The following is a 25,213-nucleotide window of genomic DNA, read 5'->3' on the forward strand; positions in this document are numbered from 1 at the left end:
CCCCCTCTGGGCCCCTTTCCCCACTTTCTGGCCACTATAAGAGGACCAGAAGAGCTCTGGAGCCTGCCAGCTCCAATGTGCCACCTGGGAGGGGTCTGGCTCTCCTTCATGGGGAACAGGGAGACAGATGGCTGTGGAGACAGCCCAGCACCCAGGGGTAGCAACTCATGGTGCAAGAAGCTGGCACACAGGTGGTGGGCATAGGGGGATGAGTAGTGCGGACCCTGCCGAGTGGACAAAGCAAAGGGCAACGGGAAAATCGGTGATGGGGGCTGAGTTCAGGACCCCATGGGGACAGCAGAGTACCCAGGAGAAGGTCAGGCCCATGGGCACCCACCTGGGTGCAGAATTGCAGACTATTGATTACTGAGCACTGCACCCGGTTCTTCATATCTTTTAATCTTGTAACAACCCTGTGACATCAGTCCCATTTTCATAAAACAGGAAGCAGAAGCTGAGAGAGGTAGATTCGCCCAGGGTCACACACCTAGGCAGGACTGAGACAGGATCCACCTGGCTCCGAAGAAGCTGGCTCCGCTGGAAGCCTGCAGGCAGGCAGGCCAGCCAGGAGGGAGAAGGGCAGGCAGTGGCCTGGCTCCAGCCTGCGATCCAGCTCCAGGCTGCCCCCAGTGTGAGTGCAGTGCAGGGAGAGGGGACGGGTGAGTGGAGTCTGGGAGGTCCAGGGCTCCAGGTGGCCGGGATCCCAGAGGTGCCTCAGAGACCCTGAAGCTCAAGCCCCACCTCCACACTAGCCAGATAGTCAAGGTTTGCTGTGGGCACTGCCAGGTGCCCACACCCCACCTCCAATCCTGGGCTAGAGACTTTGGGGCTGAGGCCTGGCAGAGGGTGGGGCATATTTTTCTGACCAGTCATCGGCTCAGTTGAATAGGTCAGGAAACGGGGGCCGGGTGGGGTGGGGGGTGTTCCAGGAACCGGCTCCCCTGGCTCCGCCCTCCTGTGAGCCCCTGAGAGGCTATGAGGGGTCTCCTCTTCATCCAAGCTGCTGCCTGCCTTCCTCTTCCCTCAAGAGGCAAGGCAGCAGGAGGGGTTGGGTTTTTTTTTAGTTCATATTTTTAATTGGCTTAAATTACAAAGGTCCCCCAGGAGGCCCTGGGAGGAGGAGTACAGCCTGGGAGAGGCAGAAATTCACTGCTAGCAGCCCACCCCCACCTGCCCCCCACTCCCCCACAAGGGTCCTAGACTCTTTCAATAATCCTAAAAAACCGATGACAGTGCAGGCAGATGAAGAGCTCCTTCATCTTCACACGGGTGACAGGCTGCCCTGCCCTGCCCAGGGCCCTGGCCCTCCCCAGCCAAGTCAGGCGCCCAGCCCAGACCCTGCCCCTGGCAAGGCGGGGGACAGCAATCTGCTCCTCCAGGAGGCAGGACGCCATGTAAACATCAGCAGGCCAGACACCGCTTCCTCCAGCCAGTGGAGTCCCAGAGTCCAATGCTCCACCCCACAGCCTGCTCAGACGGTCGACTCCAGGCACTGCGTGGCTCGGTGGAGGATGGCAGCTTGGGGCCAGGTCCTATGTGGGCAGCCAAAGCCCAACCGGCCCCCTTTCTGGCTCTGGAAGTGGTGGCGACAGGACCCTGGCCCGCAGGGTGGGTGGGGGCATGGTCACACCCGGGCCCCCAGCTCACTGATGCGCTGCCGCAGGTGAAAGGCAAATTCAAACATGGTGGCCGCGAGGCTCTGGTGAATGAGGTACCGGGGCAGGCGGCCCTGGGGGAAGGCAGGCAGAAGTCACCTGAATGGCCTGGCCTCAGCAGGGTCTCCCCTTGCAGCTGGCACCAGCAGGGGGGCTCTGGGCCAGAATGCAGGTGCAGCTCTGGAATCCAGCCTGGACTGCCCTGCCCTTTCCCCCCTCACCCCTGGTGGGAAGAACACGCTGTGCCCGGCTCTTGGCACCAGCCATACAAACAGACCCGTGTGGGGCTGGGCTGGCCACCAGCCACCCCTCCTCAGGGCCTCGGGACTCAGAGGTAAGAAGGGGTCACATGCCCTACGGCAACTCAGGGCTAAGAAACCATCTGGACCCTGACCCACATTTTCAAGTAAGAACGGAGGCTGACATAGGGGAGGCCCAGGCATGGCAGAGAACCCCCAAGGTCACACAGCAACCAAGACAGCAACAGCGTTCCCTCCACTCCACGAACCCACCTGGCAGCCCCCCAGCACCCCACCTTGAGATCTGTGTTAAGAATCCAGATGAAGGTGCAGACGCGGGGGTTGCTGGGCGACTTGAGCACGATGAAGCCCCCGGGGCCATTCTCTCCCCTACGGAGAGAGGCGTCACTGGAGGGACTCTGGAACAGAGCAAGGCCCTGACAGCCCCTGTGCCCCCACCACTCACACTCCATTCTTGGCCCAGCTGGGACCGGGCTGGAAGCAGGAAGGCAGAGCTACCCTGTCAACAAGGCTTAGCACAGGTGTCCCCGGGGCTGCAGAAACAGCCCCCCACCCCACCCGCTGTGTGATGCTTGAATCCTCCTACAACAGCTTGTAGGTGCTTACACACCCCCAGGGGCAGGAAGCTCACCACCTTCCCAGCCCTCATCCACTCTGTCCAGAGATTCTAGGTCAGCCCTGCTATGGCAGAGTAGGCTGGGCTGGCACTTCTTAACCCTTCCCCTTCAGGAGGGGACGCCTGCTCAGGAGGAGGCTAAGCCTAGGAGGCACAGTTCACATCCCATCACCATTTCATTCTCCCTCAGCGCCACTGAGCATGCCTAAGCCCACACCAAAGATAAGGAAGTTGGCACCCAGAGAGGAAGTGAGCTTGCCCCACTCCCAGCAAGTCTGTGCAGTGCTCAAAGCAGAGCGCAGCATCCTATTCAAAGAACAGTGTTCTCTGCTGGAAGGAGGGAAAGAGTGGGGTCTATGGGGAAGGCCATTCACAGCACCGCAGCCTAAGATCAGACAGCATAGAAGACTCCAGAAGCCCAGGCACAGGTGCGGAAGACCGTAACCCCTCTATCTCTGGGGGACTCCTGAGCCACTCCAGAGAAAGGTGAGGGAGTGAGGACAGGGTGAGTAGGAGGAGAGCGCACCCAAGTCTCCTTAGGCAGGAAAATGAAACCCAGAATGTAGCGCCTCCTGCTCGGGTCAATCAACCCTGAGTGACTACACGGCTCTCAGGCCCCTTCCCTGCACGGGTCCCCATCCATGGTCTACCCCAGCCAGCCACCCCTGTACCTCCCCTCCAGCCTTGGTGGCTTGGTTCCAGCTGTCCGCTACCCCCCACCTCCATAGATAGAGCAGCAAGATTAGCAGGATTAGTGGCCGGGAGGGGCAGAGCCCAGTGGGGCGGGCAACAGGAACGCAGCCTCAGCAGGGGACGCGCCCAGCTGTACATGCCATACCCTGTGCTGCTCAGTGCTCCCAGGGGAGGGGCTGGCAGGGGTGACCCCAGGCAAGGCGAGGCTCACCTGACATATTTGTGTGTTGGGGGCTTGGCACCGTGTGTGGTGGCGATGCCTGATGACAAGTATCGGTCCCTGCGCCGCTCAATGCGCCGGACGTTCACAAAGTCCCTGGGGAGGGGAGGGTTAGATCGGGGGACACTGACCCAAGGCCAAAGTGCAGAAGGCCTGGCTGAGCGGAGGGGGCCCGGCAGGGACTCACCTTGGGGAGACCACGCCGCCCGCAGCTCCTGCAGACACGTCGTAGGAGATGAGGGTGTTGTCTTCCACTCGCTGCAGGATCTGAAGGTCGTCAATGGGGACATGTGGAACAGGCCGCCCCAGGAAAACCCCAGGGATGGGAACCCCCCAGGCCAGCATCCTCTGCACGGACCCCTTCACTAAGAGCTATCGTCATCTGCAGGCCCTGGGCAGCACCCCGAGCAGGCACTGTTACCATCACACCCATTGTACAGATGGGGCAGCTGAGGCACAGAGTGCTTCAGTGATCCCACTGGGGCATGACTGTTCCCCAACCTGTGCCCTAAGAGGCGGCCAAGCGGGGCTCACCTGGCAGGCGGTCACTGTCTTGTTCCACAGCACCATCTTCTCAGGCTGCAGGATCACCTCCTGGTACACGAGCTCCGCAGGGCAGGGCAGGAAGGTCTGGGGCAGAGCAGCAGAGGGCTGGGTGCTGCCAGATGGGCTTGGGCAGACCAACCCTTCCCCCTTGGTGGAGGGCACCCATCATGTGGGTGGCCTTGAATCCTCCTACAACAGCTTGTCCGTGCTTACACATCCCTGGGGGCAGGAAGCCACCCTTCCTGGAGCCACCAGTGCTGTCTGGGGCTCCAGGAAACCCAATCGCCTCACTCACCTTCAGGATGAACGTCTTGCCGTGAAAGGGTACTTCAATGGTGTACACGGTATCCCCATATTCCTGTGGCAGGGACAGAGGTGGCAGGGAGGAGAGTGGAGGCAGGGGATGGGCTGGTGGCACAGAAATGGGTGACAGGCAGGGCAGGTTTTTAACAGCTCAGGATGGAAACCTCCGGGAGTTTGGGGACATCTGAGCAGCCATTACAAAACAGCAGCTCCTGACAAACCCGCGGCACTGGCGGGAGAGAGGCTTTTGATGCTGCGTTAAAAGATGGGAGCACGGCTGCAGCTGCAACCACGAAAAACCGTGTCTCCAGGCCAATGGGGCTGCCACAGGAACCGGCCAGAGGGAGGGACTGGGGCCTGTTTCCCCGTTTTCTAAGCTCTCTATGATCTTTGTAGATAATGTTGTTTTGATCATGAAACGAAACACCGGATGCAGGCAGAAGCCTGGCGTCCCCTTCAAAGCCTGAAGCTGAGGGGCAGAGCAGCAGGGAAGTAAAGACAGGGTGCGGGGAGGGGGGCCGAGGGGGACGGTGGCGGGGGGCACGGTGTGGGGGGAACATCCAATCCAGCCCCGCCTCCTGCCAACCTGAGAGCCCAGCTCCCTCTCTTGGGGCAGGAATATGGCTCCAACCCATGTAATCCTTGGGTTTCTTCCTTAGGCCTCAGAAAAGGGAGTGGAAACACCTAATGCGCATGGGTGAGTCAGATGAGAGGGGCCTTCTTACATTATTCTTCTCAAACTTCCAGTTCTCTTCCTGGGCCAAGATCTGGTCCACCACTGCTGCGGCCTCCTTCCCCTGGCGGACGTACTCCCGCTCCTGGATGGAAGCAGGAAGCAGGAAGGGGTCAGCCTGGGGCCCACAGCCCACCGTGTTCTTGGCCTGTTCTCTCTCTAGACAAGCCATATGGGGGGTCTGGGCTGGTCTCCCTGGGCCCTGCAGGCTTGTGGCTGCTTGTCCTGTGGGCCCAGGCATGAGGCAGACCCAGGGGGCTGGGCTGGGGGTGGGGCAGACACTCGGATGGGCACTAACTGAGGTTCACCCTCTACTGGGAACCCCCCCCGCCCCAGGCTGAGCCCCACACCGCCCTCTTCCAGGTGCCCATTCCGAGGGCAGAAGTCGGGGGTAGGCAGACAAATACCTGAGCAGAGAAACTTTTCTTCCCAGAAACTTCCTCATCTGATTCATTGTCAGACCCTGCAGAAAACAGGTACAGATAACAATGGCGGGGGTGGGGAGCGTGGGGAGGTAGTGGGGTTCGGGAATGTGAGTGCAAGGATGTGGGGGATAAAAGTGTGTGGGAGAGGGTTGCTGGCTTTCCCCAGGGAGCCTGATAGAAGGAATAGAAAGAACACACCCAGCCTACCCCTTTCCCCACAAGGCCCCTCCCTGAGAGCAGTTCCCCCACATACCAGCCCTCACCTGCAAAAGATTCTGGGGGTGAATAGAACTGGCCCTCAGAGAGAGTGCCGGAGAACAGCAGGGGTCCATGGGCAACAGCAGCCTGGGCAGCAAGATACCCTGAAGGGGCAGACATGGGCCGCCATGGCCCAATCCCAGGACAGTTACAGCCTAGCAGCCTGGGGCACCCCCACCCCAGGTTCCCACTCCGGCTACAGGAGGCTGCTTAGAGGTGGCAAGATACCTCAAGACCTCTCACCAGGCGCGGTGGCTCACACCTGTAATCCCAGCACTGTGGGAGGCTGAGGCGGGAGGATGACCTGAGGTCAGGAGTTCGAGACCAGCCTGGCCAACATGGCGAAACCCCATCTCTACTAAAAATACAAAAAAATGAGCCGGACGTGGTGGCGGGCGCCTGTAATCCCGGCTACTTGGGAGGCTGAGGCAGGAGAAGCTCTTGAACCTGAGAGGCGGAGGTTGCAGTGAGCCGAGAAGACACCATTGCACTCCAACCTGGGCAGCTGAGCGAGACTCCATCTCAAAAAAAAAAAACCAAAAGACTGACTCTCATGCCCACAATCCACCTCTCTTGGGGCTGCAGTAACCCTCACCGCACCCCCTACCCGTGAGCACTCACATCGATCCTCTTCGGCCTCCTGGGGTAGGACTTTGAAGTCAAGGAACCAAGTCTCCAACCAGGCGAGGACAAAAGAGACGATGGGGAGCAAGTAGCCAAATGCCCCTTTGCTGAGCAGCTGTGGAGGGAGGGGGCTGAGCTCCATGGCAGGGGTCACCCCAACCCAGAGCCCCCTCCTGCAGCCACTAACTCTAGCCAGCCAAACTGGCATACACCCCATTCCTAGTAGCAGCTTCTTGGGAACCCTCTCAAGTCTGCAGCAGGATAAACGGGGTTAGGCTGGAGAAAGAACTTTCTGAATCTTGGGGCTTCAGGGGGCTGAGTCAGGGAAGCAGGTGAAGAATGATTCCTTAGAGATACCGAAGGACAGGATTCAGGATTCCCTCTCTCCGAACCCAGACAACAGGGACAGACACCCCAAATCAGAGAAATGTTCCTCTCCAGAAGCACACCACTCAGGTCAGACACCCACCAGACCAGCCAGACCCTGAGCCACTGACCTCAGAGAGGATGACTTTGACAATGAGGAATGCACTGGACACCAGCGTCGTGACCTGCCCGGGGAAGGGATGGAGGGAGGGGGAAGCAGAGGCTGGGAAGTGAGTCCTCCTCCAGCCCATCCCTTCCACCAGCCCTGCTAGGGCCCAGCGCTGCCAGGAACGTGGCATCTTACCGCAATCACCCACCAGTGCCGGAGCCGCAGCACAGCATAGCCCAGGAGCAGTCCAGAGAAGCGAAAGAAGGCCAGGACCTGGTAGGGGATGCGAGCCAGGCCGTCACAGGAAGTGAATGTCCCCCACCCTGCTGCAGGCTGATCTCCCCTTCGGTCCTGCCCCCATGTTCCCTCCCCATGGGCACGCATGCCTCAGGGGACAATGACTGATTCAACGTTTCTCTGGGAAAATTTGGATGTAACCTTGGACAGGGGTCTTATCTTCCCTCTCCCACTTGGGGCTCTCTGAAGGTGGGGCTTTGTGGAGGGAAGGTTTTAAAGACTGATGGCTCCCTAAGGATGGGAGCCGAGTCTCTGATCAGATGGGATATCCGTGCAAAGAGAACTCAGCAGAAGGATTTCCCTGCTCAGGGTCCCCAGGATCTCCCAAGGCCACTCACGAAGATGTCGAAGAAGGAAGTTTTAAAGTTGTACAGGATGATCTCCTGCTCCAGGTTCTTGCGGATGCCTGTGTTGGTCTGTGAGAGGGAGACAGGAAGAGCTCTGCAGGCAGAAGCAAGGCCCTGGGGCTGCCCCTTCCCTCCCGGAAGGGACAGGAGGTAGGGGAGGGGGAACCTGGAGGGGAGGCTGTTGGTACTAAGCCACCACCCAAGGGGGCCCCCGAAGCACCAAGGGAGCTCAGCCCGGGCCACAGACCTAGGCACCAATCCCATTCCTCTGGGGATGCAGGCCGCCCCAAAGGGCAGGGCTGGGTTCCAGCACCCTGCCTAGGAAGGGGCAGCTTGGAGGCTTCAGGGCTGTGCAGGGGAGGCAGTGGGCCCCACACAGGGCCAGCAGAAGGGCACCGGGAGCCCACCTCTGACTCCATCTCCCTCCCGGCACTATGGTGCTCCATCTTCCCAGCCAATAATCCATCTGGACTGATGGGGGCTGGGGGTGGGCAGTGGTGTCAGACGGAGCCTCAGGTGGCAAATCAATTGATTAGGTTTATGCTTAATGGGCAAAATCCATCATGCTGCTGGAGAGGGAGAAGTGGAGAGGGAGCGGATGTGTCCTTGCCCCTATCCCTACCCCAATCCAGCAGACATTTTCACCAGGACCCCCAAGGCCTTGGCCTGGACTCCAGTGTCCAGAGGTCTAGCGGACTGGATGGACACCAAGCCAGACTGTGGCCTGACTCTTCGGAAAGACTGGGGGTGATGGGCCTAGACTTCTTCAGGTGGGGCACCAGCCACCCTGGAGAAGGGAGGACACAAGGGACCTGGAGTGATGGAGCCCAGGAACCCTGGGGAAGAAAACCCCTCACAACCGCCTAGACCAGGGCTTCTGCTCTCCAGCAGGGCAGCCAAATCCGAGGGGCTTGTTAAAGATACAGATGCTCCCACACTGAGCACGCAGCCCCACCACATGCCTCTACCTGAAGCCCGCCGCAGCCCGCCCTGAAATCCGATGCCACCTCTCCTCTGGCTGCTGGTGAGGCCCCAGGCCTGCCACCCCATCTGACCCATGCCACCCAGCCCTCCTCTTACTCCTCAGACTCTGCCCTGGGCTCTGCAGCCCCTTCCACCCTCAGTCACTGGGCCTCAGAGCACTGTCCTCCTCCCTCTTCTCTCCAGCCTGGGCACCCACTGGTGCTGACCGGATCAGGACTCGGGAGAGCCAGGTTTCAGCCCCTGCTTTGCTACACTCTGGCTGCAGGTCCCCGGCTCAGCACAACCCTACTGAGGTCCTTGCAACCACTGGGCAACACAGACTCAGCCTGTCAGCGAACTAAAAGTATATATGCTCCCAAATACAAAAATAAAACTACAAGACTGAAAATCAATACAATTTTAATTAAATGTCTGCCAAGGGAAACGTCATGCTGACTTTACTAATTGTTCAATCCCATATTCTGAAATTTTTCATGACATTTGAAAACAATTGGTAAGTTAGATCCTCTCACTTTGCAGGAATTCCCAGGTAACTGTGAGGACCACAGAGTTGCAGCCGACACAGCCAGACAACTTCAAAGGCACAATTACAGAGGCCAGGCGCGGCGGCTCATGCCTCTAACCCCAGCACTGTGACAGGATGAGATGGGAGGCTCACTGGAGCCCAGGCGTTTGAGAGTAGCCTGTGCAACATAGTGAGACTCCATCTCTACCAAAAAAAAAAAAAAAAAAATAGCCAAACATGTGGTTCACCTGTGGTCCCAGTTACTGGGGAGGCTGAGGTGGGAAGAACCCTTGAACGTAGGAGGTAGAGGCTACGGTGAGCCATGATCACACCACTGTACTCCAGCCTGGCCGACAGAGTGAGACCCTGTCTCAAAACCAAAAAAAAAAAAAAAAAGAAAAGTAAAATTATCAAAATATTTTCGGCTCTCCTTGGGTAAGGAAATATGTATTCAATGAGGGTGCAGGTAAGTTTTAGTGTCTGCTTTGATGTTGGATGGGACCTTGAAAAGGAAGTCTGCCTAAGACCTCAGAAGCTCTGCAGAAGGCCCTGAGCCTGCCAGGCCACTGGGATGGCCCCTGGGACCGTCCATGGCCATGGCTCCAGCTCCCTGAAGGTGCCAGCTCATCCCCGGTGCACAGTGGACAGTCACCCTCAGAGCCCCGTCTCTCCCTCCAGCTCAACATGCCCAGAATCAGACTCATTCTCTTTGCCCCGAGCCGGCACCTTCCCCGAGCTCATCACTTCTATCAAAAAGACATCGTTTTCCTGTCACATAAGCTTGAGACCTGGAGGAAGGGCCCTTCCCATCCAGAACTCTGATGGGGAGCCCATGCTGCTGAAGGAAAAGGAGGGGAGGACTTGAGAGGCTGAGTCCCTTGCTGAGGTCACCAGGTCAATGCAGAGTGGAAAACAACCAAGGAGCTGGAACAGAACTGAGCCTGGGGTGCCCTGCTTCCAAGACTCCTGCCTCTGTGGGCTTGGCCCTGCCCGGAGACCACATGAAGCCACTGCCAACAACTGTGTTTCCGAGGGTGGGCCAAGCACTGCGTGGGGTAGGGGAGGGGCAGCATCTCATTAGAGCCACTGGGAGTTTTTCCTGTTTTGCTCCCCACTGTGCCCTCTGCTTTTATTTACTTATTTATTTGAGTCAGGGTCTCACTCTGTCACCCAGGCTGGAATGCAGTGGTGCAATCGTGGCTCACTGCGGCCTCAGACTTCTGGGCTCAAGTGATCCTCCCACTTCAGACTCCTGAACAGCTGGGAAAACAGGTGTGTGCCATCACACCTGGCTAGCCTCTGATTTTAGCACAGAGACTCAAAAAATGTTTGCTGAATGAAAGAATGAACAAATAAATGAATGAATGATTGAAGAAACGAATGAACGAACCAACTGGAGCCAGAGGGCAGTGGCAGGCAGAAAGAAGACAAACAGCTCTGCCAGAGCCGGGTCTCCCCCTCCTCCTCTCTCAGGAGCCTCCACTAGGGGGCAGTATGGAGCAGAGGCCAAGAGCATGAACTCCGGAGCCAGAAGGTGGGTTCAAGGCCTCAGCCTTTGCACAAGTGCATGCGGAGGGACCTTGGCCAAATGATACAGCCCCTCCGAGCCCCGTTTTCTTCATTCAGAAGATGAGAACCACTGTTGTTATCCTCCTAGTCTTCATTTTACCCAGCTAACCCACCCCAGAGGAAAGGCAACCCTCCCACGTGGCAGATGGACAAACTGAGGCCCGGGTGGCCCACAACACAGCCTGTGTCCCCACCTTGCCCCCACTCACATTCAGCTCGATGATCCAGAGCAGGGAGATGAAGAGCAGATCGAAGGTGACGAAGAGACAGAAGGTGCGGCGGACATCGGAGATGGCCCTTCGCTTCTCAGGCGGCAGAAGGAAGTGCGAGGAGAGGCTCTGGCTGTGGGACAGCGAGGAGCCCAGGGAGGCCAAGGCGGGCAGGCTGCGCTCCAAGTCTCCACCCAGCTCCCCAGGCAGCTTGCTCATCCTGGTGGGCCCTCACCTCAGGGTGCGAAGGGCGGGGCCTCAGCAGTGGGGCTGGGGGCAAGGCAGAGGCAGAGTTCTGTCAATCTCCTCCTGTCCCTCCCCCCACAGCCCCCAGGGCCACCACTGGCTCCCAAACACATCTGTCCACACACTGGGTCCCAAGCCCACGGCCCAGGGCACTGTTGCACAAACCTCCTCCACCGGCCTGGCTCCCAGGCTGCAGGGGTGAGCATTCGGCTAACTATCTGTCCTTCCTGGTGCTCCCTGCCCCAAGCCCAGCAGCCACACCCTGGAGGGCTCTGGGGTCCCTCAGCTGGGCACCTACCCCCTCCCGGATGCCTGGGGCCACAGCCTGCTCCTGCCAGGCCCAGCCCTGAGCTCCAGTCTCTGGTCCTGTCAACAGCCTCTGGGCCTGCCACCACCCCCAGGAGAAGAGGGCCCAAAGCTCTGTTCTTTGTTTTCCAAGCACAAAGCCACATTCCCTCCCAGCAGCCAGCCTTCCCCTCCCACCCCCTAATCCATGGCAACTGGGAGGGCCTTCCTAGAGCAGTGTCTGTGTGCTGGGAGCTATGGAGAGCAGGTCCTCTCAGCGCCACCACCCCCTGCCCTGCCCTGCCCTGCCCAGGCCCAACCACCACCATCTCTGCCTGGACCACTGCAATCTGCTTCTCACGGGTGGGCCTCCAGGCTGCCTCTCACCCTCCTGCTCTTCACACAACAGCCAGCCTAGAGAACGCGCTGCAATGCCCTCCCAGGGTTCCCACCCTTCTCAGGCTAACAGTCTCCTCACCAGGCCCTCTCAGTCCAGGCCTGCAGAGTGGCCTCTGCCCAGCCCTTCTTCCGGTCTTGCTGCCACCGCCACTCTGGCCTTCTTTTACATCCCTCAATACAGCTGCCCTGTCCTGCCTTGGGGCCTTGGATCTGGTGCTCCCCATGCCTGGAATGTTCTCCCACAGGCCTTTCAGGGGGCAGTCCTCTCCTCAGACAGCCTCCCACCCCCTCCCCGCAAGCACAGCAGAACATGATAGGAAGCTGCCTTCCTTTCCTCAGTGAGCTGGGTCACTATCTGAAGTGATCTTTATTATTTTATTTCACTGTTTACCCTTCTCTCACTAGAGTGTCAACTCCACAGCCTCAGGGGCTTTATCTGACATGGTCACTGCGTCTCCCTGGTGCTCAGCACAATGCCTGGCACATCACAGGTGCTCTGTAACTGACTGCTGAATGAATGAATGCTCCGTGGGTCTCCTGGCCCTTAGCTCCATGCTACACAGCAGACAGGAACAGGCCAAATCCTAAAGACAGCAGGAAGCAGCCGCTCTCGAGGCCAGCCCAGTGCCTACACATCCACGGCCACGCTTATGTCCATGGCCTTGTTCATGTCCACTCAGGGCAGGGACGGTTCCTCTTCCTTTACAGATACAACCAAGGCTCAGAGAGGTAAATGGACTTACCCAATCCCTTAACGCCCTGTGCCAGCATGGGGCTCTCAGGAACCCTAAAGACAAAAGGAACCCTGGCACTCCCTCCCTGCCATGCAGCCCCCAGGCCTAGGGTCTCTGCCCCATCCATTTGCTGGGCTCTAAGAGGCCCTGTCCCTTGGGTAAGAAGGAAAGGTCCCATTGAAAGTCAGAGAGGAGCTGGAGCAGGGAGGCAAAAACTCACCAGCTTGGTAGGACCTGAGCTTCTGGGACTTCACCAAGCGGCTCCCTCAGTCTTCCCACACCCCAGTACCAGGGAGTAGATTTGGGGGCTAGAGGAAGGGGGGGCTTAATGTTTGTCCCTGATCTTGGGAAGGCAAGGTCTAACCACTCTCCCGTCCTGATGTACCCCACCACACTTTTGCTATGTGGGCTACCTTCCTGGGCCCCTCAGTCTACCACGTCCAAAACAAGCCCAGGCCAGTTGGTGGCTGGCAGGAGGTTCTGAGCAAGCCGGCTAGTCCATCCCTCTGCCCCTGTGCAAGCCCCTCTAACAGGAGCTGACTGTTCGCAGCAGAGACCGGGGGCAGGGGAGGCGGAGGCACTGAGCCGAGGCTGCTCCCGACACCACACTCTGAGCCCCATGACAAGTTTATCTCCACAGTGCTGTGGAGAAGCCGGGCTCGGCTCTGGAAGGAGGCAGCGGGGAGGGGATGTGACAGGCCGCTGGCAATGGGACCCCAACATCCATCAGCCAGCTCTGTGCCAGACTGCACGCTCAGCACATCCCTCACGGTGATGGGCCCAGCTCCAGGGCGGGTGACATTTCCCTGTCTCTGACGGACCTTTTGTTTGCAACCAGACCTGTCTCCCTTCCTCACTCTCTCTGTCTCTCTCTCCTCATCTTTCGTGTCTGTTTCACAAAGTAACTTTCCTTTCCATCTGTGTGGGGTTTTGTTTGGTTGGTTTTTAAAAGACAGAGTCTTGCTCTGTCAACCAGGCTGCAGTGCAGTGGCATGATCATGGCTCACTGCAGCCTTCAACTCCTGAGCTCAAGCGATTCTCCCGCCTCAGCCTCCCAAGCAGCGGAGACCACAGGCACATACCACCATACTCGGCTAATTCATGTTATTTTTTTTGGAGACAGGGATCTCACTATGTTACCCAGGCTGGTCTCAAACTCCTGGGCTCAAGGATCCTCCCGTTTTGGCTTCCCACGGTGCTAGGATTACAGGCGTGAGTGACCGCACCTGGCCTGTATTTCCTTGCAAGTATTTTTTTAACCCCCTCCCTTGTTCATGTCTGTCATTTTGGGTTTGTTTGTTTGAAATGATGGAAACTGATCATCTCACAGTTTAGGAGGCTGGAAGTCTGAGAAAGGTGTTGGGAGGGCCATGCTCCCTCTCACCCCTTCCTTGCCTCTTCCTGGCTCCTGACGGTGTGCGAGCAATCTGGCGTGACTCAGCTTGCAGCTACACACAACGACCCGTCTTCACTGTCACATGGTGCTCTTCCAATGTGTCCGTCTTCACATGGCCATCTCCTTACACAGACACCAGTCATGCTGGGCCCACTCCAGCATGCCCTCACCCTGACTGATCACAACTGCAATGACCCCGTTTCCAAATAAGGTCACATTCTGAGGTACAGGTGGTTAGGACTTCAATATATCTTTTTTAGGGGGTCACAATTCAACCCCTAACAGTAAGAGATGGGGTGTTCTTGAAGTCCTGGGCTCAAGCAATCCTCCCTCCTTGGTCTCCCAAAGTACTGGGATTACACGTGTGAGCAGTAACTTAGGCTTTAGTGTCTGCTTTATTCTTCTTATATTTCTTTTGTACAACAGATATACTTCCTTTGTATATATTTCTTTTTTTTTTTTTTTTTTTGAGACGATGCCTGTCACCCAGGCTAGAGTGCAGTGGCATGATCCTGGCTCACGGCAACCTCTGCCTCCCAGGTTCAAGCTATCCTCCTGCCTTAGCATCCCAACTAGCTGGAATTACAGCCACATGCCACCATGCCCAGCTAACTTTGTATTTTTAGCAGAGACGGGGTTTTGCCATGTTAGTCAGGCTGGTCTCTACCTCCTGACCTCAGGTGATCGGCCCGCCTTGGCCTCCCAAAGTGCTGGGATTACAGGCATGACGCACCGCGCCTGGCCTTGTATTTCTTATCTTTTCTTTCTTACATGGACAGGAGCTTACCACAGACGCTCTCTTGCTTGTTGTTTTCTCACTAAACACTGTATCCTGGTGAGCACTCCATGTCTGTTTTACATTGTCTTCCTCGTTCTTTAATAGAGCTGCTTGGTACTCCATTTTATAGGCAACCTATAGTTTATTCAGCCTCCCATGAATGAGTGCTTAGATTTGTAATTCCAGAAATGCTGCAATGAATAACCTTGAGCATATACATATATATTCACGTTGTTGGAAATATATCTTCAAGACAGATTCCTAGAAGTGGTATTGCTGGGTCAAATTGCATATGTGGTTTGTGAGGTATTGCCAAGTTCCCTTTGCAGTTTGCACTCCCACTAGCAATGTACAAGAATGCCTGTTTCCCCACAGCCCACAGAACATATCGTCATCCATGTCTGTCTCAATTTTTCCCCATCTGGGTCCTCCTCTCAATCTATCTCCCATTTATGAGTCTTTCTCTCCACTCCATCCGTCTCTCCCCCTTTCTCCACGTGCTCTGTCTGCCTCTCCCCTCCCTCCTTCCCTCCTTCGTCCTTGCCTCACTTCCAGGTGCTGTCGCTCGCCTACTCCAGTCTACTTCCGTGTCTGTCTGTCCTTCCCTCCGACTTTCTCCCTCCCTGGGGACAGGACTTGGGTGGCAGCAGCTTGGGTGTGAGACGCACTCGGAGTGGCAACTACACTGACACTCACATGCCCAGACGTCCCTGTCGAAGTGAGAGACGCAGATGGGGCTAGAGCAAAGGTGTCGCGGGAGCCCGCGAGAGTGGAAGATGCCAGGGAGTGTGGGAGCCAAGCATGGGGGCTCGGAGGCAGGGGCGGGGGTAGCTGGCCAAGAGTCAAAGAAAGGGTGTTCTATATCACTCTCCCGCCGAAAGCAGCCCAGAGTCCAAATGACAGCCTGTAAGTAGACAGAGCACTGGTCCGGAGTTAGGGGACCTGTCCCGCAGTCTCCAGGCAGCCACTAACTCCGAGTAACGCTGGACAAGTCCTTCTCGCCGCACCTCTGTTTATCTGGGGAAAAAGTCAGTGGTTTCTTCAATCCTCTCCCTCTGCCTTTTTTAAAAGAGAGGATCTCACTCTGTCACCCAGGCTGGAGGCAGAGGTGTGAACTTTAGCTTTGACCTCCTGCCTTAGCCTCCCAAGTAACTGGGACCACAGGCACATGCCATTATGCTCAGCTAATTTTTCAATTTTTTGGTAGAGATGAGGTCTATGTTGCCCAGGCTGGTCTTGAACTCCTGGGCTCAAGAGAGCCTCCCACCTCAGCCTCCCAAAGTACTGGGATTACAGGCGTGAGCCACCACCTGGCTACAAACCATGTCCTTTTCAAAGCAAGATAGACTTTTAAAATAATAATACTTTACTTGGAACCTCAACATATAAAACAGATAAAAACCAGACTGCTGCAGACAAAGGAGGCTACGGAGTCCCACCTGTCAGCCTTTCCTCAAGTTCCAGCATCTCCCTGAGCGAGGTCTCCTTGGCTGCAGTTTGAAAATGGGGCTCGCTCAGATGACTCTGAAAGGCCTCTGAACTTCATCAGACCACCTGCCAGTCTAAGTGATGAAAACCCGCCTTGGCCTGGGACTGCAGTCCCCAAAGCGCTCATCTCTGGCTGACTATAGGCTGCCAGGCCCTGGAGGCATAACAGCTAGCGCCAGCCCCCACCTACCCTCCTGATGAGGGGAGGCAGGAATGGGTGCTGTGGAGATGGCCCAGCTGCCACCCAGCCCCTGGGAGCAGCACTCCCCTGCCGAAAGAGCCCACTGGTTGCTGTCACTGGCCCCTCCCAAGCACCTTCAGAAGTGTCAGGGGAACAGCACCTGTGGCGTGAAACAGTCGCCTGGGATGGCTGCAGACTTGACAGTCGACTGTCTGTGGAAGCTGAACTGCTAAGACTTGGGGAGGGAGGTACACTGGTGGGGGGGAAGTGGAGGTTTTACCATCCTAGGGTGGAGGGGGAAGGGGGTGGGGAGGGGTAGGAAAGTCAGGTGTCAGGGCACAGCGAATTATCCCTGAGGCAAAGGGAAGAGGTGGGCACAAGCCCCCACACCCCTTCCCAGGCCTTCCCTTCCTCTCCCCAGGACACAAGAGTACCAGTCCCACTCGTATAGGGTTCTGGGTGGTGTGCTGGACTCAGGGCAAACAGGAGGTGGCTGGTACGTGGAAAAAGGAATGGACTCTGAGGTCACGGTTTAAATCTCAGACTGCCCCCTTCCTAGCTGTGTGATCTGGGGCAAGGCACAACCCTTCTGAGACTCAGTTTCCTCAGTTACATTAAAACAGGCAACAATAGCCTGGGTGTGGTAGCTCAGGCCTGTAATCCTAGCACTTTGGGAGGCCAAAGAGGAAGGACTGCTTGAGCCCAGGAGGTCAAGACCAGTCCGGGCAACACGGCAAAGCCCTGTCTCTACAAAAATATAAAAATCCGCCAGGCGTTGTGGTGCGTACTTGTAGTCCCAGCTACTCAGGAGCCTGAGGAGAGAGGAACACTTGAGGTCAAGAGTTCAAGGCCAGCCTGGCCAATATGGTGAAACCCCATCTCTATTAAACATACAAAAAAATTAGCTGGGAGTGGTGGCGCATGCCCGTAATCCCAGCTACTTGGGAGGCTGAGGCAGGAGAATCACTTGAATCTGGAAAGCGGAGGTTGCAGTCAGCCAAGATTGCACCATTGTACTCCAGCCTGGGTGACACAGTAAGACTCTGTCTCAAAAAAAATTTTTTAAATTAAAAAATAAAAGACCTTTTAAGTAAGAGGGAAACTGCAAGCCGGGGAGGTTAAATACACTACAGTGACATGTAATAAAAATCACCCTAAAAGACCTGTGTTCAGATCTGCATTCTACAATTCACCTGCTGTGCGGCTCAGAGCAAGCTCCCTAACCCTCTAGCCTGGTTCCTTCGACTATAGAAAGGCCAGGTTATTCCAGCTCCAGGCAAAGGTGAATTCCCAGGTTGGGGTAGGGCAGGAAGTGGAAGGCTGTCCTGGCTCCCTGCATAAGCTCCTAGGAGAGCGCAGGGGCTGTTCTCTACTCCTTTCTCTGGTGACCAGACTCTCTGCAATTCCAAGCTCCCACTCTGGGAGCAGCAACGGCTGCTCCCTCACACATACAGAAGAGGAGGGCAGCAGGATGGCTAGGCCGCCTCCCACTCGCCCACCCCCAGTTACAAATCTCAGGCTGCAGAGCCACAGACGAGGTTCCTTGCTAGCCCTTGGTCGCACCCCAGGCCAGAAGCTCCAGCCACCTTTCTTTAGGGAAGCAGCTCCAAAGCCTGGCTGACTGCAGCTCTCAATAGCCGTTTCCTAGCCAAGGCAAGTCTGCAATTTTTTTTTTTTTTTTTTTTTTTTTTTTTTGAGACTGGGTCTTGCTCTGTCACCCATGCTGGAGTGCGGTGGTGTAATTACAGCTCATTGCAGCCTCAAACACTCCCTGGCTCAAGTGAGCTTCCCGCCTCAGCCTCCTGAGTAGCTGGGACTACAGGCAGATGCCACCATGCCCAACTAATTTTTCTTTTCTTTTTTTTTTTTTTGGTAGAGACAGGGTCTCACTATGTCACCCAGGCTGGTCTTGAACTCCTGGACTCAAGCAATCCTCCCACGTCGGCCTCCCAAAGTGCTGGAATCACACCACACTTAGGTTTTTATGTCTAGCCTATGTCTGTGATTTGAACAAAGCCACCTACTCTCTGCGCAAGCCTCCACCGCTGCATCTGTAGACCGAGGACACCTGTCTTGACCCTGGGCTGTCTGGGGCACCAAAGGAGACAATGATGACTGTGACGTGCCTAGCACAGCGCCTGGCACCACAGAGTAAGTGGTTATCATCTAACCACACAGACATTAACTACTGTCACTGCTTCGAGTCTCCTCGCCCTTCCCTACCTCCTAGCCTCCCAGGGAGGGCTGGGTCAAACTCTGCAAGTTCCAGCTACAGCTTATTTCACAGAGCTGTGCCCTGGGACTCAGGGGGAAGGGGAACAAGTCTCCTCCATATCCAAAGATGACTCACATCTCTGGGCAGAGTGGGTTCTCCAAATCCCCCAGAGGCTAGGAGGACAGTAGACACAGGTCCTCCAAATACCCCCCCTCCCATATTCCACAGGAAGTGCTGGCACCAGCACCCTCTGCCCACGTGGGGCCCCTAACTCAGTACAAATCAGGAAGGATCAGTGAAGCCGAGAGAACTGGACTCCAAGCCAGGAGATGGATCAAATCTCAGATTCCCACCTTGCTAGTCACTCAACCTCACCGTGCCTCAGTCTCCTCCCTTGTAAAATGGGGCTAACAATATCACCTACTCCTTACAAGTTGATTTGGATCAAATGACTTACTCAATGCAATGGCCCAGAAGAGATTCTGTCACAGAGTGGTGGCTGCATGAGGGTTAGCTGGGATTACTTTCCTGCTCTTCTGCAGAGGAAGAGAGCCTTGAGCTCTGACTGCCTGATGAGATGGCTTTAGGCCAGGGCTGGGGTTGAGTCAAGCAGCCCTGTCAATGCCAGGTTAACACAGACTCCACAGAGGGTAGAAGGCAGAGGCCCTGGGTGTGGAGGAGGTTGGCCTTGGTCTGTGTCCTGCTGCTAGCTGGCCCGGAGGGAGCTGGTTAGGGGAACACAGGACAGCAGACCAGACAGGCTGCACAGCATCCAGATGGGCCAGTGCAGAAGACACAGATCCAGCCGGCGGTGGCCCGCAGTGGTGCCCACAGACATCATCTCCTTAATGCTTCGCGCCCCTCCCAGAAGCTACAGTGACGACTCATGGGAACGAGAGCTGCCCACAGTCCCCAGCCAGGAAGGGGCAGAGTGGAGCCGACCCCAGAGGCACATGAGCTTCCCCCATGCCAGGCTGGGACCTCCTAAGTACGAATGTTGCTGCCTGCAAGAGCCCTTGCTGGCCAGGGGACAGGGTGTCATGAGGCCCTCTTTGGGCTCAGCAGTCATCTGGTCACACCTCCCTTCCACATCAGAACCATGAGCAGATCCTGCAGTCTCTCCCTGCAAAATCCAGCCAGTATCTGCCCACTGCTCACCCACCACCATGTCACCCTGTGCAGACCATCACCTCCACCTGCCACTCTTCCTTGCCCTCACCCCTTCAGCCTGCTCTCAACACAGCAGCCAGAGGGATCCTGTTAAAAGCCAGGCCACACCTCTCCAGTGCCCCAACCTCCAATGGCTTCCCCAGAATAAAGGCCGAAGTCCCCACCCTAGCCTACAAGCCCTCCTCTTCCCCTTTCCTCTTCCCTTCGAGCCCTCTACTCCAGCCACACTGGTCCCTCGCTGTCCATGGACACATCAAGGGCGCTCCCTGTCCAGGGCCCTGGCACTTGCTGCTCTGACAGGTGCTTCTCCCCAGGTCTCTGCATGGCTTGCTCTCTCACTCCATTGAAGTCTCTATGCAAATGTCCCTTTGGAGAGACCATCCCTGAGCCCTGATTTAGCCCCCGCCCTGCATGCCTTATCCTGCTGCATTCTTCTTCACAGCACTTGTTACCCCTGACATAGGACACATTCACTGGTCTGTGTTTACTGCCCATCATCTCCCACTGGAATGCAAACTCCATGAGAGCAGGTTAATTCCTGTGCTTCGCTCACTGCTGCATGCCCAGTACCAGAACTGTACCAGGCTCATAGTGGGTTTCCAGGAAATGCACTGAACTGCCATTTACACCCTTCCCTACAGCAGCACATGCACAGGTGCACGTGGACACTCACGCCCAGCCCGGAGAGCTGCCCCTCCCTGCCCAGGTTGCCTCTCCTGGAGCTGGACTCCAACCCCAGCCTGAAGAGCCACCCCTCCCTGCCCAGAGCAGGGCACACCCTCCGCGGGGTCTTCCCTGCCCAGAGCCCAGGCACTCCCTCCACAAGAAGGCAAGGGGAACTGGTTTCCTGGGGGCCTCAGGCAGGCTGCCTGCTCCCCTCCCTGAGCCTGACTTGTAGGGAGAAGACTCAAGGTGAGTTAACTGTGAGTCTTTGATAACAGGGGAGGGTAAAGGAGAAGGGAGGACTCCAGATCCCAGCACTCCTCTTTTGCTATGGGGGTCAACACTCGCCCTCTCTACTCTGCTGACCATTGGCTGCTCCCAGGACACACCACGGCCCATCGCCTAGGCTCCCTGTTTCCTCATTCTGGAATGACCTCCTTCCTTCAGGGAGAACTCTGGCCCTTCAGAGACTAGTTCAAATGTCACCTGCTGGGCAGAGCTTCTCCTCACCCTCCAGGCTCTCCTAACCTTTCAGAACTCTGGGTCAGCACTTATCACAGCTAGATATCTCAAGGCCATCTGTCCTAAGCCCTTGAGGTCCAAGTCACAGCCACAGTGCCTGGCCACAGTACGGGTCTAGTAAGTTAGCCAGTCTGTGGATCCGTAACGTCCACCCTGGAACAGGGCAAAGGGTGCAGGTTTGGAGTTGGGCATCAGTCCTGGAGTCAAAAACTTGGGAGTAGGCTCAAGCAGCTAAGCCTACAGGCGTGCATCACTGTGCCTGGCGAGGATGGCACATTCGGGGTTTACTGGCCCATGCCATCAGCCTCGGGACGCTTGACTTACTGGCCCTACTGCAGCCCTCCACAGAGGGTTTGGGAAATCCCCTGGAGAAGTGGGAGTGTAGGGAGAGGAGGACACAGCTACAATGACAAATAAGATCCTAAGCCAAAGCCTGGCTTGTTTCTCGTTTCCTTCTGGGGAAGTGGAAGAGGAAGAGCTAAGCCAAACAGAAACGAGACTCACCACCACACACTCCTCCCCCACCCGGGGAGGCTCTGAGGGCACAGTGTACAGGAAGACCCTAACACTGAGATCCGCTCGCCTCCTTTCCCCCTCGTGCCAGGCCCTGTGAATCAGAACAGGGATGCCCCCAGCTCTGTGATTTCATGACCTGACCCACTCAGAGGCCAGTGAGTCAGGCCCCACCTGTCCCCTTCGTGCTGCTACGTAAACCAAGTTCCCAAGGTTAGTCTGGAAAGGGCCAGTCATCTTCTGGGAGAGATCTCAGCCCTCTCAAGAAAAGGCCCCCATAGGGTGAGGGACAGGAGAGGTGAGGTGGCGGGGGGTGGTTCAGCACAGGATCCTCCAAGCACCAGCTCTGCCTGGACAAAGCCAGAAAAAGGGACACTTACTTATCTTTTGTCCCACTGATATGGCAGCTGCCCCTTTGGAGGCTGGGACCTCAAGGCAGTTTCTGGGAGACATGCAGACCTGGAGTCAGGAGACAGTTCTTTAAATCCCTGCTGAGTGACCGTGACCTTACCTCCCCTGAACCTCAGCTTTCTCATCTGTAAAGTGGAGCCAACAGGTTCTACCACTCAGTGGAACAAGCGCAAGCTGCCAGGTGTGCTGGGTTTTTGGTGTCACCCACACTGCTCTCCCCTAACAGGTCTAGCTGTGTGAGAGCTCAACCTAATGCAACACACAGGTCCCGAGGGCCTACAGCCTGCGGGACACAGTGCGAGGCCTGGGGGCCACAGGACCCTGTTCTGGTCCCTCAGGGATTCTGGGTCTGGTGAGGAAGACTGGCAGATAAATAATACCACACTGTGATCAGCGCTTTCAGGGAGGAATGAACAAAGGACCGTGGGCTCCCAGAGAAGGGATCATCTGACCCAGGCTGGAATGAGTGAAGTCAAAAAAGCCACGGGGAGAAGGGGCCATCTGACCCTGGCCTTGAAGTCAGCATCTCTCAGGGCAGGCAAGGAGGGTGGGCATTCCAGGCAGGCAAAAGAGCTCCAAAGAAGGCCCAGCCCAAAGGCATGCACAATGACCCTTTCCAGGGGGCCTGGCCCCAAACACCAGGTACTAGGCCTCCGGAGCACAGCTCCCCCCAGGCATGGTCCCTGCTGGCTCCCAAGTCAAGGGACACTTCCTCAAGGCCAATACAGGAAAGGAACCACCAACCTCAGCAGAGGACGTTGCCTCTGTCTTCCTCAGTTCCGTCTCCCCTGTTCCCCTATCCCTCTACCACCTACTGGAGCTCTGTTCAGAGGACCCAGCTTTCTGATCTCTGAGCCCACTCCAGCCTCTGCCTCCCTCTGGTAAAATCCTCCCCTCGCTTTATAGCCCCCATTAACTGTCAGCTTCTCAGAAGCCACCCCTGGCCTTTCTCTCCCTCTAATTGAAGGAACTCTGTGTACATTTCTCCAGATTTAATGCTTGCCATGTAACAAGCACACATTTCCAGATTGGCTTTCCCGAGCAGACCAGGTCTGGGCCTTTTTCACTCTTGAATCTTCACTCAATAAATCCAGATCCTGCCCCCAGTGTCCTCCACTCCAGCATGTTATTTATTGACAAAGAGCCAGGCTTGAGTGGAGGCTGCAGTGAGCCGAGATTGCGCCACTGCACTCCAGCCTGGGCAACAGAGAAAGACTCCGTCTCAAAAAAAAAAAAAAAAGAACCAGGCTCTATCAAATGACAGTAAGCCACATCAACCATCCTCAGGCAACTTATAAAATTAAAAATCATAACTGGTGAGCTGTGTTGTCTTTACATAAATAGTAATAACTGTCTTTTCATTTATTCATTTTAGAAACAGGATCTCACTCTGTCCCCCCACATTGGAGTGCAGTAGCACAACCATACCTCATTGTAACTTCAAATTCCTGGGCTCAAGGGATCCTCCCACACATACCACCATGCCCAGCTAGTTTTTTAAATTTTTTGTAGCAATGAGGTCTCACTATGTTGCCCAGGCTACTCCCAAACTCCTGGCCTCAAGTGATCCTCCTGCCTTGGCCTCCCAAAGTGCTGGGATTACACATGAGCCACTGCACCTGGCCGACTCACTTCAACGTATTGAGCATTCTTGTGCCTCACACTGGTTTAAGACCTAAACATAACAATATTTCATTCAATCCTCATAACTCTATGAAGTAGGGACATTCCTACTTCCATTTTACAAGTGAGGAAATTGAGACATTGATTTCATCAAGGTCACAAAACAGGTCAGAACCCAGGCAGTCTGATGCAGGAGTCTGTGTATTCTCAGCGACTATGCTATTATGGACAGGGTGCTAAGGACACAGAGGGGCAATAACCTTGGGGGTCAGGGGGAGGCAGTGCTGCCTGCACTGAAAAACATGTAGAAGGTAGCCCAGCAGATAAGAGAAGGAGGAGGTTTCCAAGCAGGGGGACTGGTGTGTGCAAAGTCATGAAGACATGAACGGCAAGTGTAGGCATGGCACATGCTGCACTGCCATATTACTGGACCTTAGGCTGCACATAGGAGACTGCTAGGGAAGAAGTCAGATCACAGAGAGCTGTGTACATCGTGCTAGGGGTTCAGCTCACGGGCGATGGAAAGCCAGAAAACGGTTATCGTCAAGGAATCGACACCACCAGACTTGTGTTCTAAAAAGATCACAAGAGTTACAGTTTGGAGACTGGGTTGCAAGCTGCCAGGGTTGGAGTGTTGGAAATCGACAGTACATCAACAGCGTGGTAACAGAAGAGATGGAGTGGACCCAGGTTTCAAGGATGGTCAGGAAGTTGGCTGTACTAGGTCACTTTTAAGATGTGGAACTTGAAAGAGAAGAAGAGACAGTGTAAAGTAATTCTCAGATTTCCGGCTGGGTTGGGGTAGAGGAAGAATTAATCTGCACGGAAAAGACCAGTTCAAGTTTGGACCCAGTGAGCTCCATGTGAAGCAGAGCTGTCCCAAGGACGGCTGGATGGGCAAACGCGGAGCTCCAGGGAAGGGTGGCGCTGAAGATGTGGATCTGGGTATTTAGTTGGTGTAAAGCTGAAGCCGTGGGGGTAAATGAGACCACTGAGATTCAGTGTACAGAGCGAGGGGTTGGGCGACAGAGGAGAACGTGAAACGGGACTCTGACCGACTGTCAGAGTGGTACGAAGAAAACCAGGAGACACTGACTGAGGAAGCCAAAATCGGGGGTTGGGGGAACGTGTCATTAAGAATGAGTGTCCATGGTAATATGCACCTCTAAGAACTCAAGACTTAAAGGGCCCTTTTGATATCAGTTAGGAAGTTATTCACGGCCTTTTCCAAAGGAAGCTGGGGAGACACGGGATGACAGTGAGACGCAGAGCTACCGGAAGGCGTAGATGTTTTCCTCTAATCCCAGATCCCGACCCCTCCCCAAACCCGCCCGTGCTCACAACACCGAGACACCGTCCCCTCGCCTCTCCCCTCAGTTAAGACGGAGACTTTGGAAGGCGATCCCGAACGCCCTCCCCGGGCCCCCCAGAGTAGGCCGGGTGGCCTAGGGTCATTGCTGGAGACCCCGACCCGCGTGGGGCGGACCAAGGCCAGGGAAAGGAAGGGGGCGGAACCTGGGACGCGGCGGGTGTGGGAAGGGTCGGACGGAACCCAGCACGGACAGCGGGCGGGGAAGCGGGTTCGACCGGCGGGAGACGGCCCTCGCACGCCACCAGCTTCCAGCCACCGCTCCGGGACCCACCTGCTCCATGTCAGCCACCGCCCCGGCTCTTCCCGCCCCAGCCGCAATTCGGCTCTGCGGCCTCGGTAGCGCCTCAGGGCGGAAGAAGATCTTCCGGCGGCGCCACTTCCGCCGCTGAGTCCGCCCCAGAGCTAACCGGGACTTGCGTCCGCCTGCGGCCCCGCCCCTTCGCCCCGCCTCCAGCCCCGGCACTGCACCGAAGCGGAGGCGACTGCCGGAGTCAGTCT

General features: G+C 56.2%; 1 protein-coding gene and 1 long non-coding RNA gene across 7 annotated transcripts; one reads left to right on the top strand and one right to left on the bottom strand.

Annotated features, from left to right (window-relative positions):
- Positions 1-378: 378 nt before the first annotated feature.
- Positions 379-25,074, bottom strand: STARD3 (StAR related lipid transfer domain containing 3). 6 transcript variants are annotated; one of them, XM_064369545.1, is made up of 16 exons: positions 24,987-25,043; positions 18,899-19,107; positions 10,720-10,989; positions 7,444-7,521; positions 7,004-7,081; positions 6,831-6,884; positions 6,331-6,448; positions 5,715-5,813; positions 5,434-5,489; positions 5,019-5,111; positions 4,286-4,348; positions 3,979-4,074; positions 3,632-3,711; positions 3,436-3,540; positions 2,191-2,313; positions 379-1,729 (listed from the first exon to the last, which is right to left on the bottom strand). In XM_064369545.1, exons 3-16 carry the CDS (start codon positions 10,936-10,938, stop codon positions 1,402-1,404), a joined length of 1,590 nt encoding a protein of 529 aa, XP_064225615.1. In that variant the 5' UTR covers positions 10,939-10,989; positions 18,899-19,107; positions 24,987-25,043; the 3' UTR covers positions 379-1,401. The 6 variants fall into 6 exon arrangements, with proteins under 6 accessions (XP_064225615.1, XP_012307385.1, XP_064225613.1 ...); XM_012451962.2 differs by lacking the exon at positions 18,899-19,107 and having other exon boundaries at positions 2,191-2,284; positions 24,987-25,074; XM_064369543.1 differs by lacking the exon at positions 18,899-19,107 and having other exon boundaries at positions 24,987-25,073.
- LOC105717027 (uncharacterized) lies at positions 4,853-9,687 on the top strand. The gene is made up of 4 exons (XR_010339830.1): positions 4,853-4,990; positions 5,390-5,502; positions 6,963-7,602; positions 8,956-9,687. It is a non-coding gene; the product is annotated as an uncharacterized LOC105717027 (long non-coding RNA).
- Positions 25,075-25,213: the final 139 nt, after the last annotated feature.

This window comes from Aotus nancymaae, unplaced genomic scaffold (assembly GCF_030222135.1).
Source record: "Aotus nancymaae isolate 86718 unplaced genomic scaffold, 86718_ANA_hifiasm-v0.15.2.pri h1tg000089l, whole genome shotgun sequence".
NCBI classification, from domain to species: domain Eukaryota; kingdom Metazoa; phylum Chordata; class Mammalia; order Primates; family Aotidae; genus Aotus; species Aotus nancymaae.

Coding starts and splice junctions, on each gene's coding strand:
- STARD3 (XM_064369543.1), bottom strand. CDS start 10,938: ATGAGCAAGCTGCCTGGGGAGCTGGGTGGAGACTTGGAGCGCAGCCTG. Junction 6,885..7,003: donor GGCACTGGTGGGTGATTGCG/GTAAGATGCCAC, acceptor TTCCCCGGGCAG/GTCACGACGCTGGTGTCCAG. Junction 3,541..3,631: donor GGCGGCGTGGTCTCCCCAAG/GTGAGTCCCTGC, acceptor TCCCCTCCCCAG/GGACTTTGTGAACGTCCGGC.